The 27,698-nt window shown below is 39.8% G+C and overlaps 1 protein-coding gene across 50 annotated transcripts in view; it reads left to right on the top strand.

The window, feature by feature from the left end:
* MAP4K4 (mitogen-activated protein kinase kinase kinase kinase 4) overlaps positions 1-27,698 on the top strand; it is a 162,592-nt gene that overhangs the window by 74,775 nt on the left and 60,119 nt on the right. For all 50 annotated transcript variants that reach the window (XM_058428196.1, XM_058428203.1, XM_058428202.1 and 47 more), the window contains 5 exons: positions 17,141-17,266; positions 18,529-18,639; positions 22,712-22,802; positions 24,932-25,062; positions 27,456-27,510. In XM_058428196.1, the coding sequence (XP_058284179.1) occupies positions 17,141-17,266; positions 18,529-18,639; positions 22,712-22,802; positions 24,932-25,062; positions 27,456-27,510 (514 nt within the window). The remainder of the gene's footprint in view (positions 1-17,140; positions 17,267-18,528; positions 18,640-22,711; positions 22,803-24,931; positions 25,063-27,455; positions 27,511-27,698) is intronic.

Raw genomic sequence — 27,698 nt, 5'->3', positions numbered from 1 at the left:
TCTCCCTCTGAAGCTAGAACTGAAGAAGACTCCCTGGTTATTTTTTCCTCCTTAAGTTGTTTAGAAAGCAGAAGAAAACTGTTTATTTGGAAAGTGACTGTACAGATGTTTTTGTTCAAAAGGGAAAGGAGAAAGAAGGCCGTTGAGATAGAAGAGATTAAAATTTGGAACTACGGTTAAAGCAGCACATATCCCTGGGCCTGGCTGGCCCTGGCGATTCTTTGTGGTTGGGCACTTGTGGAGTAGTGTTGGCCCATAGCTTCTGCAGCCTTTTCCAGTTCTTTCTTTTACCCTTCTTTTTTTTCTTTTCTTTTTTCTGAGACCAGGGTCTGTCTCACTCTTGTCACCCAGGCTAGAGTGCAGTGGTGTGATAACAGCTCACTGCAGCCTGGAACTCCTGGACTCACAGTTCTCTTGCTTCGGCCTCTTGAGTAGCTGGGGCTATAGGTGTGTGCCACCACACCTGGCTAATTTTGTATTTTTAAATTTTTTTTAGAGACAGGGTCTCACTGTGTTGCCCAGGCTAGTCTCAAACTCGTGGGCTCAAGGGCTCACGCAGTCCCCCTGCCTCGGCCTCCCAGAGTGCTAAGATTATAGGCATGAGCCACTGCTCCTGGACATCTCACCTGTATTTTAGCCCAACATGGCACTCCTGTATGATGATTTGAGGAACTGACTACCTTCACAGAAAGTGCTTTATAATCACATCATAGTTTATAAGGTGGGGTGGGGGGATGTTAGGGTAAGTGCCATTTCTGTCTCATCAGTTCCTAGACTGATGGTAACCCACATGACCAAAGATGCTTTTTCTGTATTAGGCCTTTCTCACATTGCTATAAAGAAATACCTGAGACTGGGTAATTTATAAGGAGGTTTAATTGACTCATGGTTCTACAGGATGTGCAGGAAACATAGTGGCTTCTGCTTTTGGAGAGGCCTCAGGGAGCTTCCAGTCATGTCGGAAGGCAAAGGGGAGCAAGCATCTTACATGGTAGAAGCAGGAGCAAGAGAGAGAGAGAGAAAGAAAGAGTGGGGGAGGGGGAGGGAAGGAAGGAGGGAACGAGGGAAGGAGTGCTCTACACACTTTTAAACAACCAGATCTCTTTAAATGACCGGATCTCATGAGAACTCAATCACTGTCGCAAGGACGGTATCAAGAGGGATGGTGCTAAACCATTCATGAGAAACCCACTCCATGATCTAGTTACCTCTAGGCCCTACCTCCAACATTGGGGCTTACAATTTGATCTGAGATTTGGGCCGGGAAACATACCCAAACTGTATCACCGAAGATGCTTCTTCACAGTAAAGCCCAACAACGGAAGTTTTCTTTAGGATAAGCCCATTTTTCATTGCCTTACAAATGACCATCAGTTCTGGTTGTTTCCCTTGTTTTTATTTTATCCATTAGGAGGATGGGGAGAAGAATGCCCATGGCTCCTTACCTTGCTGGCAGAGCAGGGTAACTGAAGATGAGGGCTCTGTGGTGTGGGTGCTGCCTGTGTGCAGCTTGTGCCCAGGGCCCTACACAGAGGAATTGCTGGTTTGTGCAAGTGAGGGACTCTGCATCTTCCTTATAGCCACAGAGCCCATAGCTGTGGGCAGCTCCTGGCTCTAACACTGCAGAATTCATAGATTCATGCTGCTTCAAGTGAGGTCATGCTGGATGGTGAATGTTTTCTTAACTGTTCTCTTCATGCTAGTTTAAAAGTTCAAGGCTTTTTGGCCTTTTGATTTTACTGGTTACTTCTGCTTATCAGGATGATAAGAAAATTAAAATGTATTCCCCCTGTTACAACACCCTCACCGCCCCCCCCACCACTGTATACCTACAGTGGTGAATTTTATGATTTGTAAATTACAGCTCAGTGAAGCTGCTGGAACAAAAAATTTAAGTGACGTTTAAAATTGTATTTCTTAATTTTTACTTTCTATGAAATATTATTTCTATGAAATATTATTCCAGGAATAAAATATAGAGAAGTAAAAAGATGAAAAAAATTACACTCATAATTCCATCACCTTGGCTTAACTCCTGTTAAAGCATTAATGTATATTTTTTTAGTTTCAGTGTGTGTGTGTGTGTGTAAAGTTATTTTTTAAATGATGGAAAGGCTTTTTTCTCTAACAGTAAAATAATGTACTCATCTAGAAAACTGGAAAGTGGAAAAATATTTTCTTACAGTCTCTCCCCCCGACGTTCTGGTGTATTTCCAGTCTTTGCGGAGTAAAGCTATTTCTTATGGCTGCCAGTCACTCAAGGAAAGCCCCCAGTCAAACGTGTTTATCTGTGTGGCTGCATTTAGTTTAAAAATGAGTTTGTATTTATTTATTTATTTTAGAAAGATTTCTCCTGAATAATTCAGTTGGTGAATTCCTTAATCTTGTTTAGTCTCAACTACATACTTCGTGTAACTTTTTTCTAGTCACCACTTCATGGTACACCTCTACAACTTTGAGCTTATATATAGCGTGTATATACGTTATTTTTACATAGTGATTTTTTTCCTGTCCATATGCTTTGGACAGTGTGGCTTTTAGATTGTAAATTACTGAAGAACAGGCCACTGTAAATAATAATATTGTCTGTCTGAACAGACAAGCACTTTTTATTCCTAGTGTTTTTTGTTGTTGTTGTTGGCTTACAAGATCTTGAAAAGTGGATGCTAATAATCACCACCATACATATGGTGGTTTAATCGATATATTTTCCCTGAGAGATGCTTCTTAACTGATAAAATATTTGTCATTGTCTTTATTATTTTAACTCATCTGAATATAAATAAAACTGAAGTTAGGGAAAGGAAGCAGCGTATTACTTAGAAAAGGCCTGATGACTTTAGAAAAGGCCTGATGACTTTTTAAAACTTAAGTGCTATTTGAAACCTCTCAATAAATTGCTTGTTTTTGATAACTTGACTCAAATATTCCATCAGTTGCTTAGTTAAGGTGGTTCAGCCCCAGTACTTCTTTATTATATCATCTTCAGCATCTGTTGCTTTGTTTGTTTGGGAGGAAGATGGCCGGCTGCTGAGCCTCTCTCAAAGCTGGACTGTGACATTGTGTCTGTGGTTGATGGACACAGCTGTGCAATTTCTGTCTGTGCTTGGCAGCACCATCTTCAAAAACATCTGGTCTAAAGATGTAGTTCTCGTCTCCTGCAACTGTATGTAAATCATTTAGTGCATAATGGGATAATGCCAAGTATACTTACTTGATATGAACACATAAGTGATTTAAAAGCCCAACATGATTTTCTATGCCGACCCAGAGTTCAGTGAATTGGAAGATTCATTGTCTAATTGGGTGTGTACTTGTATCACTTAGTCTGGTGCTAGTACATCACATGCCATGGATATGCTAATTTTCTTCATTTTAAGTGAAGGAAATGGTTGGTTTGGTATAATAGGTAGCAAAAACAGGAGGGAAGCCTTTGGCTAAACCAAAGTGAATTTGGTTTGAATCAAATCTTTCAAGGATTGCTGTGTCTAAGATACATTCCTCAGCATCTCCTGTACATTTTTTTAAGGGATGTTTAGAGAAGATTCCATAGTACCCCTGTGGGTTTTTTTTAAATACAGGTAATTACTGTGCCTTTTTAAATGATAATTTATATTACATGAATTTATGTATTATATTTGCATTATATATTATGAATTTATATGTTATAATTAATTTGTACCCATAATTAATATATAAGTAACATTATTAGCCTCTTGCATTCGACTTGGTGAGAGTCTTTCTAGATTGGCTCTTATTTTTATAATATCTGAAAAAATTCAATACTATTTAAAAGCACAAGGGTCTCCAGGATTTGTTACTTACTATATCCCTCAGGTTTTATGATTTTTTTCCCCCAAGTAATTAAAGACGTCTTCAGTGAAATTTACCACTGAAGGATCTTAGCTCTGAAATAGCAAGCCCCAGATTAACCAATTATTTACTCTGGGCTCTCAAGAGGCGTATCTTTTTTTCTTTTTAGTTTTGAGGTTTTCTTTTTAAAGGTTCTAAGACTTAGCGAACCTTAAGTTTTAAATTCATTATTTCCCCCATTCTGTGTCTATTTTTAGTTAGAAAAACTGATAAACCCAATTAATTCTGCAAGCATAGATTACAGTATTCTTCTGTGCCAGTTTTTTGCCCAAGGCTTACTATTCAGTAGAAACACTAGCTGTCGAATGTGCACAAGTCTATAAGCATCCATGCACAAGACGGTGCCTTATGCACTCTGCTGATAGATTCTGATGTGAGGCTGCCAATTTATACTGAGCCTGGCAGGAAACGAGGGCATTTTCTTGATTTCTTTTAACAGATTTGTTTTGTTTTATTAAGTTTAGTTAGTCTAGGCTCAAGAATGTGAAAGTAGGGTCAGGCGAGGTGGCTCATGCCTGTAATCCCAGCACTTTGGGAGGCCGAGGTGGGTAGATCACGAGGTCAAGAGATTGAGGCCATCCTGCCCAACATGGTGAAATCTGGTTTCCACAAAAATACAAAAATTAGCTGGGCGTGGTGGCGAGTGCCTGTAGTCCCAGCTACTCTGGAGGCTGAGGCAGGAGAATCACTTGAACCCAGGAGGCGGAGGTTGCAGTGAGCCAAGATTGCACCACTGCATTCCAGCATGGCGACAGAGCGAGACTGCATCTCAAAAAAAAAAAAAAAAAAAAGAATGTGAAAGTAGTTTTGCTGGCCCGTGGGTTCCCTGGCTTCATTTCTGTATAGTGTCATTCCTTGTCTAGTTTCTTTTATGCTGGCTCTACCTAGGTTTCTTGGCTCCTCCTTGACAGCTGCCCAAGCTCACCCTCCCAGGTGTTGACTCCCCTTCTCTCTGCATTTCCTTGTCCCTGTGCTCTGCCTGCCTCTGTATCTGCATTGGTCCATGTGTCTCTTTGACGAGCTATCTATCTCCCTGTCCTGCCCCTGCTTGCTCTTGCCGATGCCGCACATGGTGTTTGCTATGAAGTGGGGCCACAGTTCATGCTTACTGAATGCATTTATACCAATAGTTGGGCATGTGGTTGGGGCACTTGTTAAAATCTGCCAAGGAAAGTGACATGGCAACTTACTGACTTTCATTTTTGTGGGTAACAGCAGATGGTAAATTTGGCAGTTGGTATTGTTGGTTGGAGCTGGATAAGTTGGGCAGGTTCCAACATGGTAATATCCTTTGTGCTTGTGAATTTGGGTTGGTAAATGGCCTTTCAGGGTCTTCACTGGAGACATGTATTTGTGTAATTTTAACTGATTTAAGTTTTTGTCTCTATCTCTGTAAGTCAGTACACACTCTTGGAGGAGGAGGTACCTACCACTTGAGAGACTTTGTGTTTTCATGACAACAATACGTTTACTTTGTCATTTGTGCAGAAATTTAGTTCCCTCATTATATTCAAGATAGGTGTGTGGTAGTTTATGGTCCTCCTTTATTCTGACAACTCCATTCTTTTTCCTGCCGCCCCATGAGAGTTCTAGTTTTAAAGCAATTGCTTCAAGTTAGACAGACTGACTCAGGGAACTCCATGCAGACTTTGCATGTGTTTTGCTTCATAGCCAATCAGAGTACAGGGAGATGATGATCACAAGACAGGGAGGACTGTGTTGTTCTTTAGGGAGTGATGTTGTTTGACTCTTCGCAGACGGAGGGCATCTGCAGTGTCGAGGCCTTCTTTTCATGTCTTTCGTCCAGCCACTCCTGCAGCCTCCAGTCCACCTCCTCACAGCACGCGTGTGTGTCCCTGTGTACTTGCAGGTAGATGGAGTAAAGATTAAGGAACACAATGGCAAGTTAATGAACTGTTTTAAGACCAAAATGACTCATTACAGCTTTATGAAATGTGTAGGTAGTAGACTGCCTTAAAGTTGTATATAAAATGATTAATAGCAAAAAAAAATTGCTAATAACTTACAGTATCTTTCTGGTGATTGTTTTTAAAAATGTGCATCTTTACTGTAAATAATTGCCATACAGTGTGCTTATGGTGCTGGATGGGGTGGTGGGATGCTAGGGGACACTTCTGAAGTAAAAGAGGTTAAGTGCGAGATAAAATAGCACCAACTTGTCTTCTAAATTTGAGGAAACTGTGTTTGCCTATTTAAATTGGATTACGTTGGCCAGGCGTGGTGGCTCACGCCTGTAATCCCAGCACTTTGGGAGGCCGAGGCGGGCAGATCATGAGGTCAGGAGATCGAGACCATCCTGGCTAACACATGGTGAAACCCCATCTCTACTAAAAATACAAAAAATTAGCTGGGCACCGTGGCGGGCACATGTAGTCCCAGCTACTTGGGAGGCTGAGGCAGGAGAATGGCGTGAACCCGGGAGGCGGAGCTTGCAGTGAGCCAAGATAGCGCTGGCCTGGGTGAAAGAGTGAGATTTTGTCTCAAAAAAAAAAAATAAATAAATAAATTGGATTACATTAATCCTGTATTATTGACTTCCACTATGAAGTTAGAGGTTTATTTAATGGAAAACACTTTTTTTCCTGTATATAATAAAGTTTGTATTTTCAACAATAATCTTTTAAAATTACATTCAAGAGAAAAATTATTTTCTGATAAAATACAAATAGTACTCAATGTCAATAGTAATATGTATTGTGTTCAGAGTATGTCTCAGAGTGAAAACACTAAAAAAGGAGCTGTAGCCGGGACCTGCAGCAGTGTGAGTGCCCGTGGTGGTCACTCTCCTCAGTGCTCTGGGACACAGTTGAGCAGTGCCAGTCTTAGCAGCTGTTCGTATTATTTCTAATTTAATCACATATTGAAGATCATTGGTTGTCTTCTCCCTCAGTCTTTTTGGTATCTGTGAATTTTTGGCATCTTTTCACATTTTTCCAAGAGAAGCACTTGCAGTTTATCATTACCTGGTATGAACAGAGGTAATGACGTACATAGTTAGGACATACATTGCTGATTATTGTTTGGAAGAGAGGATATGGGACATTTTTATGAGTTTCTATGGTGGTGGAGTATAAAGCATCCAACAAGATTTTCCCCATAAGGACCACTTACATCTTGGGCTAGAACTGAATATACTGGTTTGGTTCAGAGCAAAACTTCTCCTTGGGTTTAGTTAAGGTCGGTTTGAGTAACTAGTATAATGCAGATGGTAGCCTTGTAGAGTCAGATTTCCTCAAAGCTTGGTCAAGTGTAGTAGTTTTTCCATTGGGACTTTGAAGATTTTTGTTTTGTGTTTCTCTCATTGTCTTCCATTAGATGGTTTGATATATTTCTAAGAAGTTGAGAAAATTGAGAGGGAGAGACTTCAAATTATTTTCCTAGTTGGGATTGAAAAGTAGGGAGGTGATGTTTAATTATTGAAGGCATGATGACTGGTGCCACCCTATAGTTTTCTTCCACACCACAGTATTAGGAAATGATTCACAGATGAGAAGCTGTGAGAAATGTTGAGTGACCTCCAGATACATGCTGTCACATTTTCTGCAGAGAATGTGAGTAGATGCAGTATGACGTTGCGAAATGTATGCTTGTACCTGAATTTTGTCACCTAATTTTTTTTAAATGAAGAGTGTCTATTAGGGATTAAAATACCTTGATTCTATTTTCTATTTTACCCAAGTCTGTGACACTTATTCATGGTCTTTTTGAGTAACTTCTATGGAAAGCACCTTTGAATTCTTAGAGCTAAGGGAATGGTTCTTCATATGTGGTTCCCATGAGGCTCTTCCAGAGACTTCTCCAGGAATGTGAGCTGTGATACAGAGGTCACTCAGTTGTATTTGAAGTGGAAAATGCCATTTCATAATAAAGACAGGATCCCTTTCCAGATTCGCAAATTATCCACAATGAAGAGGATTATTTGAAAGTAACAAAATGGTAGTGTACACACATGGAAACTAAGGCTTTTTTCCTTGTTACCATATTGGCAGACTATAGCAAATTTCCATTTTCCAGGGAGCATCAAGAGCCAGGGTGATTTTGGTTTAATATCATGACATTTGAAAGATAGCTTTCCAAGGAAAGAGTTCACTGCTTTTCTCCAGGTGATCATTGTTTTTATTTTATCTTCCTTTTTTCTACTCATGTACTGTAGTGATTCATGAAACATATGAAAATAATACATAAGCAGGAGTTGGGGTAGCTTAAGAAGTGATAGTGGAGGAGACAGGAAGAATGAGGGAAAGGGTAAGGTAAACCATGAAACATATCAGAAATTGGGGCTTTGCTTCTAATGTCCTCGAGGTCAAAGTTAGAAAGTCACTGAGCTGTGTAAATAATAGCCATTGGCCCTGCCCTCTGAAGTCAGTGCTTCTCCAAGTAGGGTCTGTGGAATAGTTACTAGCTTCATTTTGACAGCCAGTACTTTGATTAACACATAAACCAATAAGTTCTTTATAGCAATTGAGATCAAACAAAAATTATTTAAATGATTAGATCAAAAGTAAGTTGATTTCAAACATCATTTTTGTAGACAGTTTTTCGTATGTGTGACTTAAATTTTTTTAAAATTATGATTATATTCTTCTGTTGGTGGGAAAGTAGGAACAGATGACCTGTATGATAATGTGGGGCCTTTTACTCTGCCACTTTGGTTGAAGGATTGAAACATCTGTAAATCCAAGTTGTTGCTTTTTAAATGCACTGGGTTCTAATTTAATGGACCATAAAAAGCAAATTGGGTGTCAGGTTCCTTCATGGGTAGATGCAACAGGTTGTAGCTTTTGTTAAGTTTTTTTTTTAATCTGTGAATTCTGTGATCAGTGTTATTCCTGGGTTAGTTTCAGATAATTTTCTTTCCTCCTCTCATATGTATATGATCCAGCTTCTTTGCATTCCTAGTAATTTTTAATTAGATTCTAGACATTGTTAATTTTACCTTATTGGGTACTGGATATTTTATATTTTTTAATAACATACTTGACCTTTGTTCTGGGATGAAGCTAGTTCTTGGGAACAATTTGATCCTTTGAAGATTTGATTTTGGGATTGTCACATCATGTAGTCTAGGCTTATTTGGCCCCACTATCGAGGCCAGAGTCTCCTGAGTCCTGTAAATGATGAGTTTTTCCAATCTAGCCAACAGCAGGAGGCACTGCTTCCCAACCCTTTGAGCACTGGGTACTATTCCGAGGAATCCTTTGGGATCAGGCTCTTTCCCTTACCTCAGGTGGTTTCCGCACGAGGATGTGTTGATAGTGTGCTACTGAGTCTTCTAGGGGGAATTGCTTGCTCTCTGTGCAGCTGTCTCCTTTCTGGTATTCTGTCCTGCGACTGCAGCTGCAGCGGCTGTGGCCTCCCCAGACTCAGTTCTGTCTCCTCAACTCAGAGACTCCTCTGGGCACCGTTCGGGTTTCCTTTCCCTTTGCTGCAGCTTGGAGTCCTTCTCAGGGCAGTAAGCTGGAGTCTGCATGTGTTTCCCAACTCTCAGGGTCACTGCCCTTATGGCCTGAAGTCTCTTCTAAGCACTTTTGTATGTTTTGGCTAATTTTAGTTGTTCAGGTGGGAGGATAAATCATCTGTCCTTGATACTTTATTTTGGCCAGGAGCCGAAGTTCCCTTCATTCATTTTTATTGAAGACACGTTTTGTCAAATATGTAAGCACGAGCTCTGGTGCCTATGAGTGCATGGATGAATCCAGCATGAAGTGCAGAAACACTATTGCTTATCACACCCTCCTTTAGAGCTGTACTCCTTGTTGCCATTCCTTTCTTGGACCTGTTTTTAAAGTTTTAGACAACACTCTATTCAATGTGTATTGTATTCTTTTCCCCCCTTGCACTATGGGAAGCTTCATGGAGTTTGTCACTGGGTTAGGGAGAGGTATGAATAGACTGAGGCAAGATTCTCCTCAAGGGACCTTTGGCAGGTCAGGAAAGTGAAGACAGAGGATGATGAGTGCTCCACCTACCTTCTCCTTTTGCTCCAGGAATGACTTAAGTCTGGAAAGAGCCCATACTAAGAAGTTGAGGGTCTGGATTGGTACATCATAGTAAACAGGAAGAAATGACCATGAGGCTAAGGTCAGAGTGGTGCCACTGACCCAATTGAAGGCAGTTTAAACAGCCAGGCTCTAGTTCTTCAGGCTCTCCTAGGCCTCCCCGCACAACTGACCATTGGTGTCAGTGGCCCAAGCAGGGAAACTGGCAGTGACCCTCGAGCAGCAAGGAGGGGAGAGGACCCTCAGTCCAAGGACAGAAGGAGATGGACTGTGTGAGTTGCCAGAAAGCTCATTTTGAATTCTTTGGGGGCCAAACTTTTCTATCCTAAACTCTTATTTTTTTTTTTTCCAAATTAGGAAAATAGTATATGACAATTGTAGAAAATTAGGCTATAATCTAGAGGTAATATTTGGTAGCATTTTTGCCCTCCTCCTCAATGCGTTCATTTAAACTAAGTACTAATATGAACTATTTGAAGTATATTATTGAAGACACTTGTACCCATGGTATTTTGTCTATAGATTGGGACTTGATAAGGTCAACTGTCAGGATTCCTGGGTGTTGATGACATGAAGCTTTGGAAAGATCTAATAGTTTCTTTTAGATCCTGGAGGAAATAGTGATCTTATTTGCATTTATTGTTTGAGTAAGATCACCATGTTCGTTATTTGCCATGTGGTGCTTTTTGGTGGGGGTTTGTCAGACGTGTATTTTGTCCTCCTTGTGGGTCATTCAGGCAAGCATCAGTCTCCCAAAGTTGTTGATGGGCAACTGATGCAGAAGAAAATAGAATGAACTATATTCACCATCTGAAGTCCTTCCCACCCCCATCTATCCAGGTGAATGGTGTCATTGTGTAGTTGTCTTCTATATCACATTATTTTTAGATACCAGCTGAGTAGTGCAGTCTCATTGAAAGATTCAGCAGGTGGCACTTTGTAGAAGATGGAGGGGATCCAGAGGGCACGCTGGAGGCTTTGCTGTGTGTAGTAAGTGTTCTATTTTGTGCTTTCCATGGAGAAGAGGGCGGATCCAGGGCTTCAGGCCATTGCATGCTGGGTTTGGAATCCCAGAACTAGCTCACTGGTTCAGTAGCAGAACTAGAAAGAGGATGCGTTGCGTTTTTGTTTGAAATGTGCTGAAGACTGTTTTTTCTTGAGTAGGCTGTCGTTAATTTTGTAATTTTTCCGTCGGTTTTTATTGAGACTGATTGATCTTGGGGGGGGCGGGTTAATTTTACGGAACATGTAATTTCTTCCTTTTGATCAGATCGTATAGCCTTAATTTTGTTCTGGAATCTTTCCTGTGTAGTTATATTTATCTGTGTTTAGTTGACTAATCAGTGAATTTAAGTTTTAATGTGATGTGCCTGTTTGAGGCCAAAAAAAAAAAAATTTGATTAATTCTGTGCTTCTTTCATTGGTGTAGTACCGAATAATACTCTTAGATGTAGTGGGATTTACCAGGTGAAAAGTGATCTGTTCTCATTTTTCTACCCGTTCACAGTCACATAAAGAAAAGGTTCAGTAGTAGTTGACAAAAACAAACTTGTACACTGTTCTTTAAAAACAGGTATTTTCATTCTAAATGTATATTCATTTGTACATTTTGGTGCTGAAATCTTCCAGAGATATTTGTGTATCTCATTTTATCAGTCCTCTCTCCATCTAACAAAGATAGAGGGAATAGTCACTTGCCTTTTTCTTTTATCCAGCTGTCGCTGAGTCTACTTTTAATTCTGTAAAGAGGGTATGCCAGGTGAAAGGTTTCATTTCACCTGGCAAATGCTCAGAACGTTTCCCAGTCCTCTTGGATTCCAGTTAGCTTATCTGAAGTCTGCCAGTCTCTCCTCACGTAGTTACCACCATTGATGGAATGGGAAAAAATTTAGGTAACAAGTTTAAACAGCATTTTAAGGGGTCATGAAAAAACAAACAACAAAACACTCACACCATGCACTCCTGTGTGCTCAGATGGTGGAATGGGCAGGGCTTGTCATATGACAAACCCATTGCTACTTGTGAAAATTACTGCTATGCAGATGTTCCCCGCCCCACCCCCACCCTCTGACGGCCTGCAAGGCGACTAAAACTCGTCTCCTAGTCAGGTCCTAGCCTGAGACAAAGGCCTTTTCTGTGAGGGTTTGCTTCCACTGGTTGAAGTCCAAAATGCTAATTGGCATCAGCTGCATTAAATTACTAAGTGGGGGGCTAGCAGCTGCCACACCATTCGAGTAACCAGGAGGGGGACCTGTTTTTCCTTACTAAAAAGCCCTCTCTCTCCTCTTTAAGTTACTCTTGATTTTGTTTTTCATTTGTTTATACTTGTGACCTGCTAAAGAAGAGCATGGAGGACACAGTGGTTTGGACTCTGCCTGGACACATGGAATATATAAACTTCCTCTGTGTAGTTTTGCCAACTCAACTTTCTTTTTATATATGGGATTTGTTGTTGTTACTAAACTTCAGCTTTAGCTGGACCCTAGTCTGTTTTCTGCTGTATCTTCCCAGGCCACATGAAGTGTTTATTCTTGGTGGTGCTAGTGGTGGTGGTGGTATGTGTGTATGTACTTAAGTGCTGGGATGCAACCACCAAACATACGTTTAATAACCAAAGGGAGACTGAAACTCAGAAGTTGATTCATTATTACCCTACTCTGAAGACAACATAAAATACTGTGTAATAAGCATTAGTCATCATTAGATTTCCAGTTGTAGCTGGCTCAAAGCCATGGCAGATTCTGTATTTTTAGTATTTTTTTTTCTCCAAGTGGGCACTCATAATTGGACAGTAAATGACAGTTAGTGATGCTAACTGCCTTTTTATAAGATGTGTAATAGTCATCTATTTTAACATCATAAAATCAAGAGAGGAAATGTTCAAAGTATATACAAACTTTATCCTAAAACAGTAATTTGAGGGGAGAATATAATTTCCCTGCAATATATTTTGTAGTTATTTTTGTATGCTTCCAGGATTTGACTGTTTCAGACCTGGGAAATATTCTGGCAGGTGATGTTGATGTGATCACTGTATTTCTGGATGATATTTGGGTGTTTTCATCATATTAGAAAAGCTGTTGCCAGACTTGATTGTATTTTAGTTGTTCTTCTAAATCATTGATTCTGAGATGCAACTCAGTTTTGAAGATTAGTTAGAGTGTGTACTTTATGGTTGACAGTGCTTCATGGTTTCGTGACATAAAATAGTGGTGGGCTCCATTCAGGGGCACTTCAGATTCAGTGAAATACATGGTGCCATGGTAATCTACCAACAGTGTTTACCAATGTGCCTATTCGGGAGTTTTCACACCGGTGAACAGTATGGAATTTAAGCCTATAAGGACTTTAAAATGTGTGCTTGATTTTTTAACTCAGTGAGCTGTAAAAATATTGAGTGCTGTTGACTCTTTCTTGTACAGTGGTGAACAGGTTAGATCCTAGAAGACATTGGTTTATGTCACTAAAAGAAAAAAATATAAATAGAACCTAGTCGAAATATTTTATAATTCTTAATTATTGCTCCGGAAGCCTTTCATGGGAGAATCATAGGTAGCATTTCTTTCTTTTAAGAAGTGAAAGCTACTGACAGAGTGTGATAGGGAACAATGACCCTGGAAATAGTTTAGCCACTGCAGGGAGTGGAGGTAGGCAAAGGTAAGGGTTGGATTGATGAAACAAGTCTGGACAGTCCAGTAAAATTCACTTCTGTATGAAGTTCTTACTACAGGAACAAAAGTAAAATCAGTATTTTGATTTTCCCCTATTCTGGTTCCACATTGTTGTTTTGTTTTTGTGTAGTTTTTATACCCCAAATCCTTACAGATTTACTGACTTTTAGATAAAAGGAGAAAAACTATTAGTTCACTTTCTGGTCACCCAGCTGCAGTTCAGTATAAGGAAAGTGGGATGTTTGGCTTTTTAGAGCACATGTTTAATTAACCATGGGCCTTATCCTGGGAGTGACACCACATGCCTTTTCACTGGGGCCTGTTTATGGCCACTACCACGTGCTAACTCTTTTCAGGAGCCTACCTGTCTTGACAAGCCTCACTAGGGCTGTCCCAGGCCACTCACTGCTTGGTCAGGAGACCTCTCAGAAACCCTCAGATACCACTGGGAGTGAGTTGTGGTGAGTCAGGAGGGAGCAGGCTCGATGTGCCCCATGCCAGCAAGTCCTAGTCACTACTGCTCGTTACACTGTGCATGTTGATGTGTGTGTGCAGAGAGCACAAGATAAAACTTTTGAGGCATTAGGTTTCCTGCTTTTATTTGGGGCATGCTTCCTCATGTTTTATGTAATAAAAATTGTTACCCTTTTCTGTTGTAGAATAAAGTTCCTTTGAAGCAAGGTCTCAAATAGAAGTGTTTCTTTGTTTTACTAGCTAGTCTAAACACTGGTTTTGTTTAGAATTAAGATGGTTATCTAGTACTGAGTACCTCATTTTTCATTGCTGCTTTCAACATGGCCATATTTAAATCTCAGATCGAAATTATACCTATTTGGTAGGACTTTCCTATATGCAGGGTTTGAATGAATTATATCAACTGTATTGGGTCATGTGACTTGCCATATTTGTAGTCATCTATCAAAGTCACATGACAACTGTGCCTGTAGAATATATAGTTGTGCATCACTTAACAATGAGGATACGTTCTCAGAAATTTGCATCATTCATTAGGCAGTTTTGCTGTTGTCCATCATCAAAGTGTGTAAACCTAGATGGTACACGTGGACTACCTGGTATGGCCTAGTGCTCCTAGGCTGCAGACATGTACAACATGCTACTGTACTGAATAGTGTAGGCAATTGTAAAATAATAGCAAGTAGTTGTGTATCTAAACATAGAAAAGAGATTGTCAAAATATGTTATAAAAGATAAAAAGTGGTATTTCCGCATAGACCTCTGACCATTAATGGAGCTTACAGGGCTAGAGGTTGCTCTGGGTGAGTCAGTAAGTGGTGAGTGAATGTGAAGGCCTAGGACATTACTGTATACTGCTGTAGACTTCATAAACATGGTACACTTAGGATACACTAAATTTGTAAAAAATATGCTTTCTTTCTTCAATAATAAATTAACTTTAGGTTATTGTAACTCTTTATAAAACTTTTGGGTTCTTTTGTAATAACAGCTTAAAAAATATTGCATAGCTGTACTAAAATATTTTCTTTTTAAATATCTTTGTAAGCTTTTTTCTTTTTTAACTTTTAAACATTTTGGTAAAAAACGAAGACAGAAACACACACATTAGCTTAGGCCTACACATGGTCAGGCTCATCAATATCCCTGTCTTCCACCTCCACATCTTGTCCCAGTAGGAGGTCTTCAAGGGCAGTAGCACGCATAGAGCTGTCATCTCCTATAATAACAACGTCTCCTTAGGGATACCTCGTGAAGGATCTGCCTGAGGCTGTTGTAAGTTGACTTTTTTTTTTGTTTAAATAGGAGTACACTTTAATATAACAATAAAAGTATAGTAAACCACTAACATAGTCATTATTATTATGTACTATACATAACTATATGTGCAATAATTTTATACAACTGGCTGTGCGGCAGGTTAGTTTACACTGGCCTCACCACAAACAGTGTCACTAGGTGATGGGAATTTTTCAGCTTCATTTATAATTTTATGGGTTCACTGTTGTATTTACAGTCTTTTGTTGACTAAAACGTTATGTAGTGCATGACTGTACTATAATACTCTAACGTTTATATTTCGGAACCAAGCTGTAAAGCCGCCATCTTGAGAATTACTATTCTAAGATGACTACGTGTCTTGTTAATACATTTGTTTTCTAAAGCAGTAATGTATAACTGAAGTTCGTATTTTAAAAATTATTTTTGCCATCTGATCTCATCATTAATATCTAATTAATGATGTTGCAGCTTTTATCTTAAAGTATGATATTTGCAAATCAAACTTCCTTTAGGCTTGTAAGGCCTTAAGAGTGGTTCTAGAGGTGCTAGACTGAAGCAGACTTCCAAGTTGTGTGTGTGTGCGCGTACACACACACACACACACACACACGTACGTCTAGGCTACTCAGAGCCCCTACTCTTCCCTGGAGAAAGAAGGACATCAGTTATGAGTGGAATGATTGTGTCAGTGTAGAAAAGTACGGACATTTTAGGGGACTAGTCATCTTTTCCTTTTGAAAATGTATGCAGTATAGGGGATTTTAGAGATCTGGTTATCAGATTTTTCTCAACCTTACACTGTGCTTTTCTAATCAAGGATGATTTTCCCTTTCCTGCACAGTTGCTCTTCTTTCTCACTTTAATTCTGCTTTCCCTTCATTCTGTACTAACTACAAATCTTCCTTAACCTGACTCTTTGCAGGTAATATGTCATGTATATATATAACAAGGAACAGAATGCCTGCCTGGCTAGTGTGCACAGCTTCTTCTCCAGGTTTATATGAGAGAGAGAGGTGGAGATCATCACAGACTTCTCAGCCTTTGTCATTCACAAGGGCAACTTACTTTTATTTTCCAGACTTTCATCACTGTCTGTTTCCTTCATTCCCCACCCTGATCTTCTCACACAAACTCTGGGTTTCTTCCTCTGCTCATCTTATTTCAATAAACCAAGATGCTAGGAGAGGAGCCAAGTCTGAAACCACGTGCTCTGTGATGTTTTGTTACTGGGGCCCACTGGACTCAGCTGAACTTCTTTTTGGGTTAGTGGATTCTCGCGAGCACACCGTCACAGACTACACCTCCAGTCTGCATTCATGTATTCAGTACTCTGCCTTGGCTTCACTAGAGGGTGCTGTCGTGCAGGGTTGTTAGAGGTAAACGTTTTCTGGACTTAGACGGACCAGATGATCTGTATTTGCAAAGGAAACAGACTTTCCAAGTGATAAATTGAAATAGTATCAGCCATTTCCCTTTTTTGGTCCCATTTTTACAGCTGATCAAACCTAGGCTCAGAGAAGTGGAGTGCATTGCCCGAGGTCACAGTTAGTGGGAGAGCTGGCCGGGCAGTCCCCTCGCACTGTCCCTGCGGCTCTCCGTGTCTGTCTTTACCTCCTATGCATCACGTCCTATAATCACACTTCAAAGGATAAGTCCTCTAAGGTTCCTGTTCTTGGCACAAGGATAAAGTGAATGTATATGTGCCTCTGCTCCTGGAGGATGGGGAACTTGTGTTCCTTTCATTATTGTATGTAGTGTGGGGGAAGTAAAGTCATGCACATCATTCAGTAGCCACACATTTTATTTTTATTTTTTCATAAGGATGAAGAGGAAGAAATCAAACTGGAGATAAATATGCTAAAGAAATACTCTCATCACAGAAACATTGCAACATATTATGGTGCTTTCATCAAAAAGAGCCCTCCAGGACATGATGACCAACTCTGGGTAGGTGGATGTTTCCTGAGCATTTGTGGGCATTCCATTTGCTTGAATTGTAAGGGCATCGCGGGGGTGGGGGCGGGGGGAAGGGAGGGAAGAAAAACAATAAAAAGGGGCAGTAAGTAGCTGGCAGGTTCTAAAGGCTTCCTTGGCCTGTATCTCTGGGTTGACTATATGCTGGTTGTTTATTTTGTTGTTGATTTCACATTGCATGGAAAAAAGTTAACTTTGTGTTTCAGGAATAAAATGGCAGCATCTAGAAGGAATGTGACCAAATAGCAAGGAAATCAGGAGCTTGAAAGCAATACAATAAAAACTTTTTTTATTTATGAGAACAAAATTAATTTGAAAGCTCAGTAAATTGAGCTTACCACTTGGAAATGAGAGACAGATCTCAAGAAACAAACTCCTGTCAGTAGCTTATTAATAATATTAATGATAATAGTTAAATTCTAGGGAAATTTCTGGAATTGACGCATTCAACCTTCTCTTTTTGAACACATTTGTATTCAAGATAATGACCTGGAGATACCATCAGTTCTGGGGCTATCACATTATTTAAACTTACAAAGCAGGAATATAGGTTAATACTTTTTGTATCAGTATTTTTAAAAGGCCATTAAAGAAAACATTTGCAAAATTAAGTAGAAGGGAAAAAATTTACCCTGTTACCATTGCCCAAATCAGATCATCGTTAAAATTTTAGAATAGTTCAATTCAGTTTATTTTCTGGGTACTTTAAACATACCATTGTGATCATATTGTTCAAACATTTAGATACTGTAAATATTGCATTAAAAATTGTATAAGTGCTTAAAAATACCATTTTTTATTCACATTAGACCCAGTTACTATAAAATACAATAGTTTGAGGATCATAATGTGAAAAATAGAATGTTTTTGAGGCAAAACGAAAAAGAATGTTAGGGAATATTTGAGTCAGATATTTGATAATTGAGTAGTGATGAAGAGCAAAGTGGTCCTCCTGTGCCCATGTGCTTCTGAGAGAGAATGAGCACTTCAGAATTGCTGCACTTGGGTGTGCCGTAGAATACCAGACACTCTCAGTCTCCTGGACCAAATATATGGAGCGAATACACTGGACTGTGAAATGAGCTTTCAGTTATTTAGGTGCCTCCAAATTATTATGAATTATTTAGGAGCATCACGTTTCTAGGTCTTTAGAAAAGAGAGGGCATGGCGGTTAAACTGGTTTTCCCAATTTCTCCAAGATGTGTTACTCACCTTGTGTCTTGTCTGCCCTATAGCTTGTTATGGAGTTCTGTGGGGCTGGGTCCATTACAGACCTTGTGAAGAACACCAAAGGGAACACACTCAAAGAAGACTGGATCGCTTACATCTCCAGAGAAATCCTGAGGGTAAGGAAAGTGGGTGGCCACAGTACTCTAACTCATGAATCCTGTGCTTCCGTTTTCATTTTCCCAGCCCCAAGTACTTCTTTGCATTACTTACACCTATAAAGATTATTCTCTTTGACAGCCAAGAATTCTGTATATCTAGCTAGGTTTGAAAATTTTAAGCTACATCATGATTTGACTCTGGCAAGTATGTAAAGAAGATAGACTTAAATAAAAAAAGCATTTCTGAATTTACTTTCCATGGCATCACGACATATCTATTGGCAGCTTTCCTTTGAATTAAAAGGAAATCAGAGTGGAAGGGAAGAGAAATAATCTCCAGCTGTTGTTTTTAAAGGAATTCTGTGTATAAGCTTATAAATCAATACTAATGGTGCTGAATGCTGGTTTTCAAAATCACCTTGAAGACTTTGGCATTAGCTACTAGAATCTGTTACAATATTTATGAAGAAAAGTTCAAATGTTTAATGTTATTTACAGCCATTTGAAAAGTCGGCTAATGATCTTAAAGTAAGTTTCTGAACTGCTGTTTTAGCAGCTTTTAAATGGTTCTTTTGAGTAGTAAAGCCATGTTGACAGCACAGGCAGAGGGTTTCTAGGATTTCGTATTTGAGCAGTGCATGTAGGATATTACCAGTGAGTCTCTTCCTTCATTTGGCTATCACAGTTTTTCTCTCTACTTCATCCCTGAATTACACACAGACATTACTTGGTTGCATTTCATTTACCTACCACATTTAAGAAAAAAGATTATGAAGTTAAATTGAAGCCCAATTCTTATGCTTCCCCCACTTATAAAAAAACTTAAAGTAACTAATAAGTTATTTTAATTTTTTTAATAAGTAAAGTTACCCCACCTTTTATATTTAAGATTCATAGAGGATTGCAGGTTTAAAAACTGCCATCTAGACTTCCTAGAGAAATGTTTAATTTTTTTTTATTTAGATATTTTTGTAGTCTTTGAAAATAGGCAAGTTCCCTAAGAAGACTAGTTGTGGGGGGTGGGGTAGGGTGACAGGAGAACCATCTTTTTATAAACACTTGCAAATATCATTAAAATGTCAGGATCTTTTATGACTATTATAGAAAGCAGAGCCTAAATGTGGGAAACTAAGCTTTCTGCCCTATACTGCTGTAAAGGAAGTCAGGTACTGGGCCAGATGCATTTATTCTATTAATAACTAAAACTGTTTAGCATGGTAGGCAGGGTAGAATATTGGTTGAGTGGTTGGAGACTAGCGTAAGTCAGACCTGGGTTTGAGTCCTACCTCTGCTGCTTACCTATAGCACACCCTATGTTATTCAACTTTCAGGACTTACTTTCTCCTCATCCATACATACCAACCCTTTGAAATTGCTTTTGTTAGGAGAATTACTGAGTTAGTGTATATTAATCATTTAATGTAACGTGGTTACATAGCTACCTATCAGTAAATGTTAATTGTTGTCATTATTCTTTGTTTTAAACACCCACTCGCCGGCCATACACGTCCCCACCCACGCACCCACACCCCTACCTTTCTTGTATGTAATTCCAGTATGGGATATCTCAAGCAGAGAACTAGCTTTTAGCATAGTGTCCTAGGCATCAAATGTATTTCAGCCTTAAAGACATCAAAGACAACTTACATGTGTTTCTATACCCAGGCAAGCATTGTTTACCTATCATATGTAATATGTACCTTTAGCCATTTTACCATCAGTAATCTCCAGTAACATTTAAAAGAAGCCCAAGTTGTTTGATGCCTCTAAGCCAACTTGAGTGTGGTACGTGAATGAACATCTTGTTGAGACGTAGCAAATCTTTTTCACCTCACTGGGTATCTGAAACACGAGCTTCTTTCGCCTACATTTCATCTAGAATGGGAGTTTTTCCTTGTGACAAAAGTTTAAATTAACTAAAAACAAGCAAATGCCTCAGGGAGAGTTCGTGTGTCATGCAGTAGTGTGTGTTCATTATAGGGGTTACTAAGAGTGGGCTTTGGTAAAGAGAAAAGCAAGATGATAAGCTGGAGGTAAGGTCTCGTGAGAAAGGAATGTAACCACCCCCAGACAGATAAGCTGTGTTCTCAAAGACGGTTGGGGTTAGACAGTTTCTGTGGTGGCAAAACCTTTCCTTATTTCTCACTAGATGTTGGATTTAGACGTTATGATCATTATGATCAGACCCTTCCAATGGGGAGGGTCCTAAGCAGGTAGGCCTCAGCCAATAGAGAAGTGCTTTTTGGAGCCAGCAGACTGTTACCCTCTGGACCACAAGGCTTAGCAGCAAGGCCAGCGTGTTCTTTTCAGCCCACTTCCATGTTCACATTCCACATGGCAGTATCTTCATATTGAACATGGGAACTTAGAGCTTTCTATAACCAATACCGTATGACAGCCTTTGACTGCTCTTTTATTCTGTGACCATGCATGATACAGAGTTAAGGGAAAAATGTTTCCTAGTTTAGAAACACTGATGCATTTGCTCGAGGATAGGTCCTTCGCTGAGTGTTTGGACTTGGCATCTCTGCTAAGGAAGGATAATTGTGGTCTAATTTCTGGTATGGGATTAGTTGAACACACATACGCTCCCAGGTACTTCATGGGAGAAAAATGTACTTATTTTTCAGAATAATCTTATAACATTGTTGCAGAGCTATTAGACACACCTTAATTCCCTGTAGAAGCAGTGATCCTGTAGCAGTACAGACAGGCAAACAGGCATTGTTCCATACATTTACTGCTAGTAATGAACAAGAGTGCATGCAAGCCACATTTGTTGGACAAGATGTGGGTGCTTATGTTTGTTGTTAAGATAGTCCTATAAAAGTTTAAGAAGAGGTCACGCAAGTTAGAGAGCAAAAATGAACTGAAATAATAGAAATAGGAATTATGAAGAATTGGGAAGTTAGCTTTTGTGTCTCTCCTTTTGCTGTTTGAAGTTATACCATGCCGAGAGGAGGTACTTTGTTCCTAACTATAGCAATAAGGTACCATATATTTTTAGTGCTTTTTACTCTAGTCAGTGCTTTGTGGTGTAATACCGCACATCCTGTGTTGTGAAAAATAAACAGAGCCGTCAAATAAGCTCTGCTCTGTTTCATAGACAGACCAGTAAATGAATGTTTAGAAACCCCCTATGTTAGAAAAATCAGTATTCTAGAGGAGCTGTTGTATTTAATTCATATCTTACAAAGTAATGATAACAATAAAACTCCATGAAAAAAGAATAAACAGGAAAAATAAAATAACTTACTTATAATCTGCCCTTTTCGGATTGAGACATTTTAGAGTAAATAGGTTGCTTGTATCTTTAGGAGGCGAGCTGTATATTTGGCTTCTCTAGCTAAGGACAGAATAAGTAAATGAGTTGTGAGAATGATGCATTGCTGTCTCTTGGACCATATTTGGATGCAACATGTGTTTTTGTTCTTCCACCACCTCTCGTGAGAGACAAGCTTTTGGGCCTCATTCCAGATACAAGGTCATCAAAAAGTGTTATATGCCCAGTAGGTTTGTTTCCTTGGGAAAGAAAGATATTTTATTTGAACACAAGGCTCTTTTGACAGCACAATCGTTTTATGCCTGGGATGGAGGTGGGATTGATCAGCACTTAGCAGTTTGTCACTGTGCAGTGGGAAGGCTAGCCAGTGTTAAAGAGCCAGATTTCAAAGCCCTCTCTTGCCCTTTGCTTTTCCCCTGAGATGTGTCTAGTTCAAATATGCCCACGGGGTCACCCTCTAGACATTTAGCGTGGGAAAGGAACCACCCTGTACACAAATAGCACAAATTATAGCAGAGAAACTGCAGATGGTAATCTGCAGTGTATCTTAAAGGCACAGCTAGAAGTGGTCATGTTTCTCACACCCGGAACCTAACCCACTGGGAATGTGGAGGGTGGGGAGAACTTCTTTCTGTCTGCGTGGTAGTATTGGTGCTGTCTTCCTGGGAATGCACTAAGACAAAGTTAATATTCATGAGCTCACAAACACCTTTGGTCCACATGTGCACTTTCTTATAAAAGGTGTGTTCCTGGCTGTTTACTTATAGTCACAGAAAACTAAAATTCAGGCCTGTCTTTCCTATTCAGGGACTGGCACATCTTCACATTCATCACGTGATTCACCGGGATATCAAGGGCCAGAATGTGTTGCTGACTGAGAATGCAGAGGTGAAACTTGGTATGTAATGGATGTGCGGCGTGATCTCATAATTGCACCTGGCACAAGCCAGCTGCACTCCCAGTTCTGCTTCCATCTAGCTAAAAGTTCAGTCTTACCCATGTTTTCTATTTCTGTTCTTCTTAAGAATGTGGGAACCGAGCATATTACTTAGCCTGGCTCCAGCCTCCCCACTTCCATGTTTGTTCCCCCCAACCCCATGCCCCCTGGTTCTCTATACAGCAGCCAGACTGATCTTCATATCAGACCATGCCACTTTCCTGCTTAAAGAACCTTAATGGCTTCCTATTTTACTTTGGATAAAACCTACATTTCTCACCCTTGCCCGTAAAAGCCATGTAGGATCTGACCCGTGCTACTTTTCCCTCCGCATTTTATGTCCCTCTGTACTTCTCTCTTCATCAGTCACTGTCTTTTTTTCTTTTCTTAAACTTCCTAGGTCTTGCCTTGGGGCCTTTGCATGACTGTTTCCCATTGGGAGGACTTGACTTAAGTTTTGAAGTCACAGATTTTTTTCTCATGTTCAGGGGTCTTTTCCAACCTCTGATCTGTCTTGGGCCTTGCTGCTTGTTTCTTTCATAGTATTGATCACAATGTATAGTTATGTGATTGTTTTTTTACTTCTGTTACTGTATCCTTTGCCAGAATGTAAATTCTGGGAATGCGGCAAATAGTGTATTACCCAGCACCTAGCATTGTGACTTCATTGTAGTAGGTGCTCAATAAATTTCTGCATGGATAGATAATTACAGCCCATGGTGTTTTCCTGGAGTTACTCACAAGGGTTCTTTTATATTTCTTGTTTCCTTTAGCTGGGTCTGAACTCATTCCACTTTCATCTACGTGTTGTATCAAATTTTTAAATAGAGTTTGTATTAATTTTTCTTCCACTAACACATCACAACAAAATTCTTTTATGTTTATATGGGTCTGGTCCACCTTTCTTTTAGAAATGATAGGCACAGCTGTTGTACTGTAAAAGTAAGATCTTCATAGTTACTTTCTTGCCTGTGTTTGTGTTTGTTGGTCTTCTGTGGAGGAATTTGCCCAATTGGAAACTCCCCTCAGAGCTAAGATAGGAAGCACTTGAGCAGGTCTCATACCAAATGACTCAGTGAGCTGTGTGTTCCCTGCACTGGTCTCCTGGTACCAGCCTGTGATAGTCCCTGAGTGATCACTTAGTGATTGGTTACTTCCAAGTTGCTGTGATGCTTGCTTAGGCTTCCTGCACTAACTGGCTGGCCTGTGTGTCCCTGTTTCCTGCACTGCCTGGCCCGTGTGTCTCTGTCTCTAAAGGAGTACTCAGTGAGTGAGTCCACACCCTGGATGAGCCCTTTTCTGAGCGTGTTCTGTGCATGAATCTATGATCCCTTTAAGTCATCTCAGCACTTCGTAGGCCTTTTTGCGTGGGCTTCTCCACCTTTGCAGTTTCCTGCCGGGGTAATGGCAGTGTGTGTAGTGATAGTGCTGGCAGGGAGTGATGGCAGGCATTCTGTTAGAGGTCATGGTCTTCCTGCCAGCTCTGTCTCCCATCCTTGAACTTTCCTCTAGACCACCACCACCATTCAATTGGGTGGGATGCAGAAGTCACTGAAAAATCAGCAGAAGTTCCAAGTGCTTTAGGGTGTGTTGTTTGTGAACATGTGATTTAGCTTGATTTTCTTTATTTGATTCAGTACTGTGTTTTTTTCAAGAAAACTTTTGCGAATTTCTTATCTTTATGGTTATTAGTGCTGTTTAAGAAGGTAAGTCAAGTGCGTCTCAGTCAGTTCTCCTGAACCTGGGGCTCTCTGTGACTTGATGTTGTTTGTCGCAGTTCTCTGAAAGCACTGAAGGTTGTGGTTCGTTCAAAAGGCCCTCTGCTGGTCACTGTTGGAGAAGCTGGGGAGGCAGCCAGATCCAGGCCTCACAGAAACTTCCAGACTGGTAGAGGATCTCACAGTCTCGGTGGCTTTACTGTGGAAGGGCACTCCTGACCGGTGGTACCTGCCTTGAGGAGGATCGCATATTCGTAAAGCACTGCTGTTCAGTTTACTATGAAGACATTTCCTCCTTGTGTTTTTTCCCAAGTATATCTGGTTTGTAGTTGTGTTTATCTTTCTTTATCTTCCTTTCTCTTCCTCCCACAGTTGACTTTGGTGTGAGTGCTCAGCTGGACAGGACGGTGGGGCGGAGAAACACGTTCATAGGCACTCCCTACTGGATGGCTCCTGAGGTCATCGCCTGTGATGAGAACCCAGATGCCACCTATGATTACAGAGTAAGAGCTGCTCCGTAGGCCTTTGCAGGGCCACTGGCATGCCTGAAGGGCTTTGCTTATAAATTGCACACCCCTTGTCTGCCTGCCTTTTCAGGGAGGAAGACCTTCAGTGAGGAAAATTGCAGGTGCAAATTTTCCAGGACAGGATTCAGATCCTGTCTTTTTTGTCCATTTGCATCACATGACTGTGTTCTCACTAAGGAATACACTGGTTTCAAAGCAGTCTTGAGCACTTTGTCGTGCCTAGAACTTTTTGTTCCTATTTGCTATCCATTTTTTTAACTTGAGGAATATATTAGAATCAAATATTTATTCTTTTAAAAATATTGCCAATATATAGTAATACCCTCATTTGAGTGAAATTTTATATTACTCTTGTTAAACTGCTTTACAGCTTTTATTTGGTACACAAATTTATTTAAATTATTAGACTGACCTCTAGGGACTTGAGTCAGTAACACACTTTAAAAAAAATCTAGATGTAAACCCATATTTGATATCAAACTCAGGTTACTGTGTTTACAAAAACTATTTTTAAAAATCCATGCCTTAATTAGATGAGCCAGACTGGTTAATATACCCGTTAATGATATGCAAAATGGAGTTCATGTCTTAACAGTCTCCCATGTATTTTAGTATTTATTACAAATATCCAATTAATGAGACAATTTAAGACTGTAGTGCAGAATGTATTATTTTTTATATACTGAAGTATCTTAAAATAGATAACCAACTTTGTGACTTTCCACTCTTTACTATGTCATTACATGTCTCTAAAATTTGAAAACTTTTTCCGGCATTCCCCAAATAATTATTATACCTAAGTAAACACAAATAATTAATGCAAAGTTGGTAATTAGACCTGACTGGTATGCAGAACAAGGCAATGTATTTGGTTATTTAGTCTTTTTTAATCTAGAACTCCCCCACCCCCACCCAGGTTTTTTTTTTGTTTTTCCGTAAAACTGACTTTCTGAAGAGCCTGGGCCTGTTGTCTAATGTTCTACCCTCTAGATTTGTCTCATTACTTCTTTATGTCATTTAGTTTGTTTCCTGTAAACTGGAAAGGCGTAATTTGTATCAACGAAAACCTTCTTAGCAAAATCACCCCTGGGGGAGGTGGAGGTGGAGGTGCTTCATGTTGTCTCACAGCAGGGGACATGCAGAACTGCTCATCCCCCACTCATGTTGCCAGGAGTGGCCACTGGGTTAGGGTAATGAGCCCCTTTGTGTACCCTGATAGTATAGAAAGCTTATTGAAAATAAGGGAGGAATGATAGGTCTCTCCCTTTTGTTGTATTCAGATATATGTGTCTGAACTTTGTAATATAAGTATAGATTATTTAGAAAACCTTTAAATTGAGCAACTTTAATTCCTTGGTTAGGATAGCATATAAACAAATATATAGTAGTGATAATAATTATCCTCATCTACTTTTCAAAAATCCTTTTTTTTGGATTTTAAAAAATATCATCTAATGGCTGGGCATGGTGGTTCACGCCTGTAACTACTTGGGGAGGAGGAGGCACGAGAATGCCTGAACTGAAAGTGGACTGGAGCCGAGATGGTCCACTGCACTCACCTGGTGATCACAGAAGAACTCAAAAAAAGAAGAAATATCATCTGATAAGACTTTAGTATATCAGGCAGTGTTTAGTGAGTACCCGCCATTACAAAAGTAAATAAAACTGGCAAAAATGCCTGCCTTCATGGAACTTATATTTGAGTAGAAAGTAAAGTTTAATTCAAATTTTAAATTTAGTATTTCAGGGGAATCAGAAAAAAGATTCCATGTACAGAAAACCAGCTGACTTGTTTGGTTTGCAGGTAGGGTGGGGATGCTTAGTGGCATGATTTGAAGTAGTGAACCACATTAGGTTTTATGAATTCAGTGGTGAACACTTTGTAAAAAATGGTTTCTGGCCTTTAAACTTTAAAGTCTTAATTAAGTTTGAGTTACTATCTGGGCCAGAAGTCTAAAGTATTGAATGCTTATGCAGAAACATACAGTATTTCACAATAGACAATTCAGAGAGAGGCTTTTAAGTGGACCAGCTCTAGTTCATTTGTAGATGTGAGTGGTTTTAATTAAATCAGTTTTCTCCTTCCTTCCTTTCCTTCCCTCCCTCCCTTCCTCCCTCCCTCCCTCCATCCCTCCATCCCTCCATCCCTCCATCCCTCCCTTCCTCCCTTCCTCCCTTCCTCCCTTCCTCCCTTCCTCCCCTCCTCCCCTCCCCTCCCCTCTGTAAGTTCTACAAATGTGCTTGTACTTTTAATTTTCTGGCAAACTTCCTTTTGGTTTATACAGCAAAGTTGTGTGAATACCCAGATATGTAAGTTAGTGGCTTTGTAGCTGCTCCAGTATCTGTAACATACTGTTTTATTTTTGCAGAGTGATCTTTGGTCTTGTGGCATTACAGCCATTGAGATGGCAGAAGGTGCTCCCCGTAAGTAACTTTCTTTTCTTTTTAGCTCACTTGTTATGTGTGACTTAAACCCCTCCCAAGACTTCAAAAAGAACAGCTCAGCTCCATGGATGAAGGCATTTCTGGTGGACTGTTTAGATGAAGGCATCATAAATGTAGTCGAGTTTTAGATGTAAAAGGAATTCTTGGCAACCACTATTACTATTCCT

This window comes from Hylobates moloch, unplaced genomic scaffold, assembly GCF_009828535.3.
Source record: "Hylobates moloch isolate HMO894 unplaced genomic scaffold, HMol_V3 SCAFFOLD_15, whole genome shotgun sequence".
NCBI lineage: Eukaryota > Metazoa > Chordata > Mammalia > Primates > Hylobatidae > Hylobates > Hylobates moloch.
This window is presented reverse-complemented; position numbering and strand designations above follow the sequence as displayed.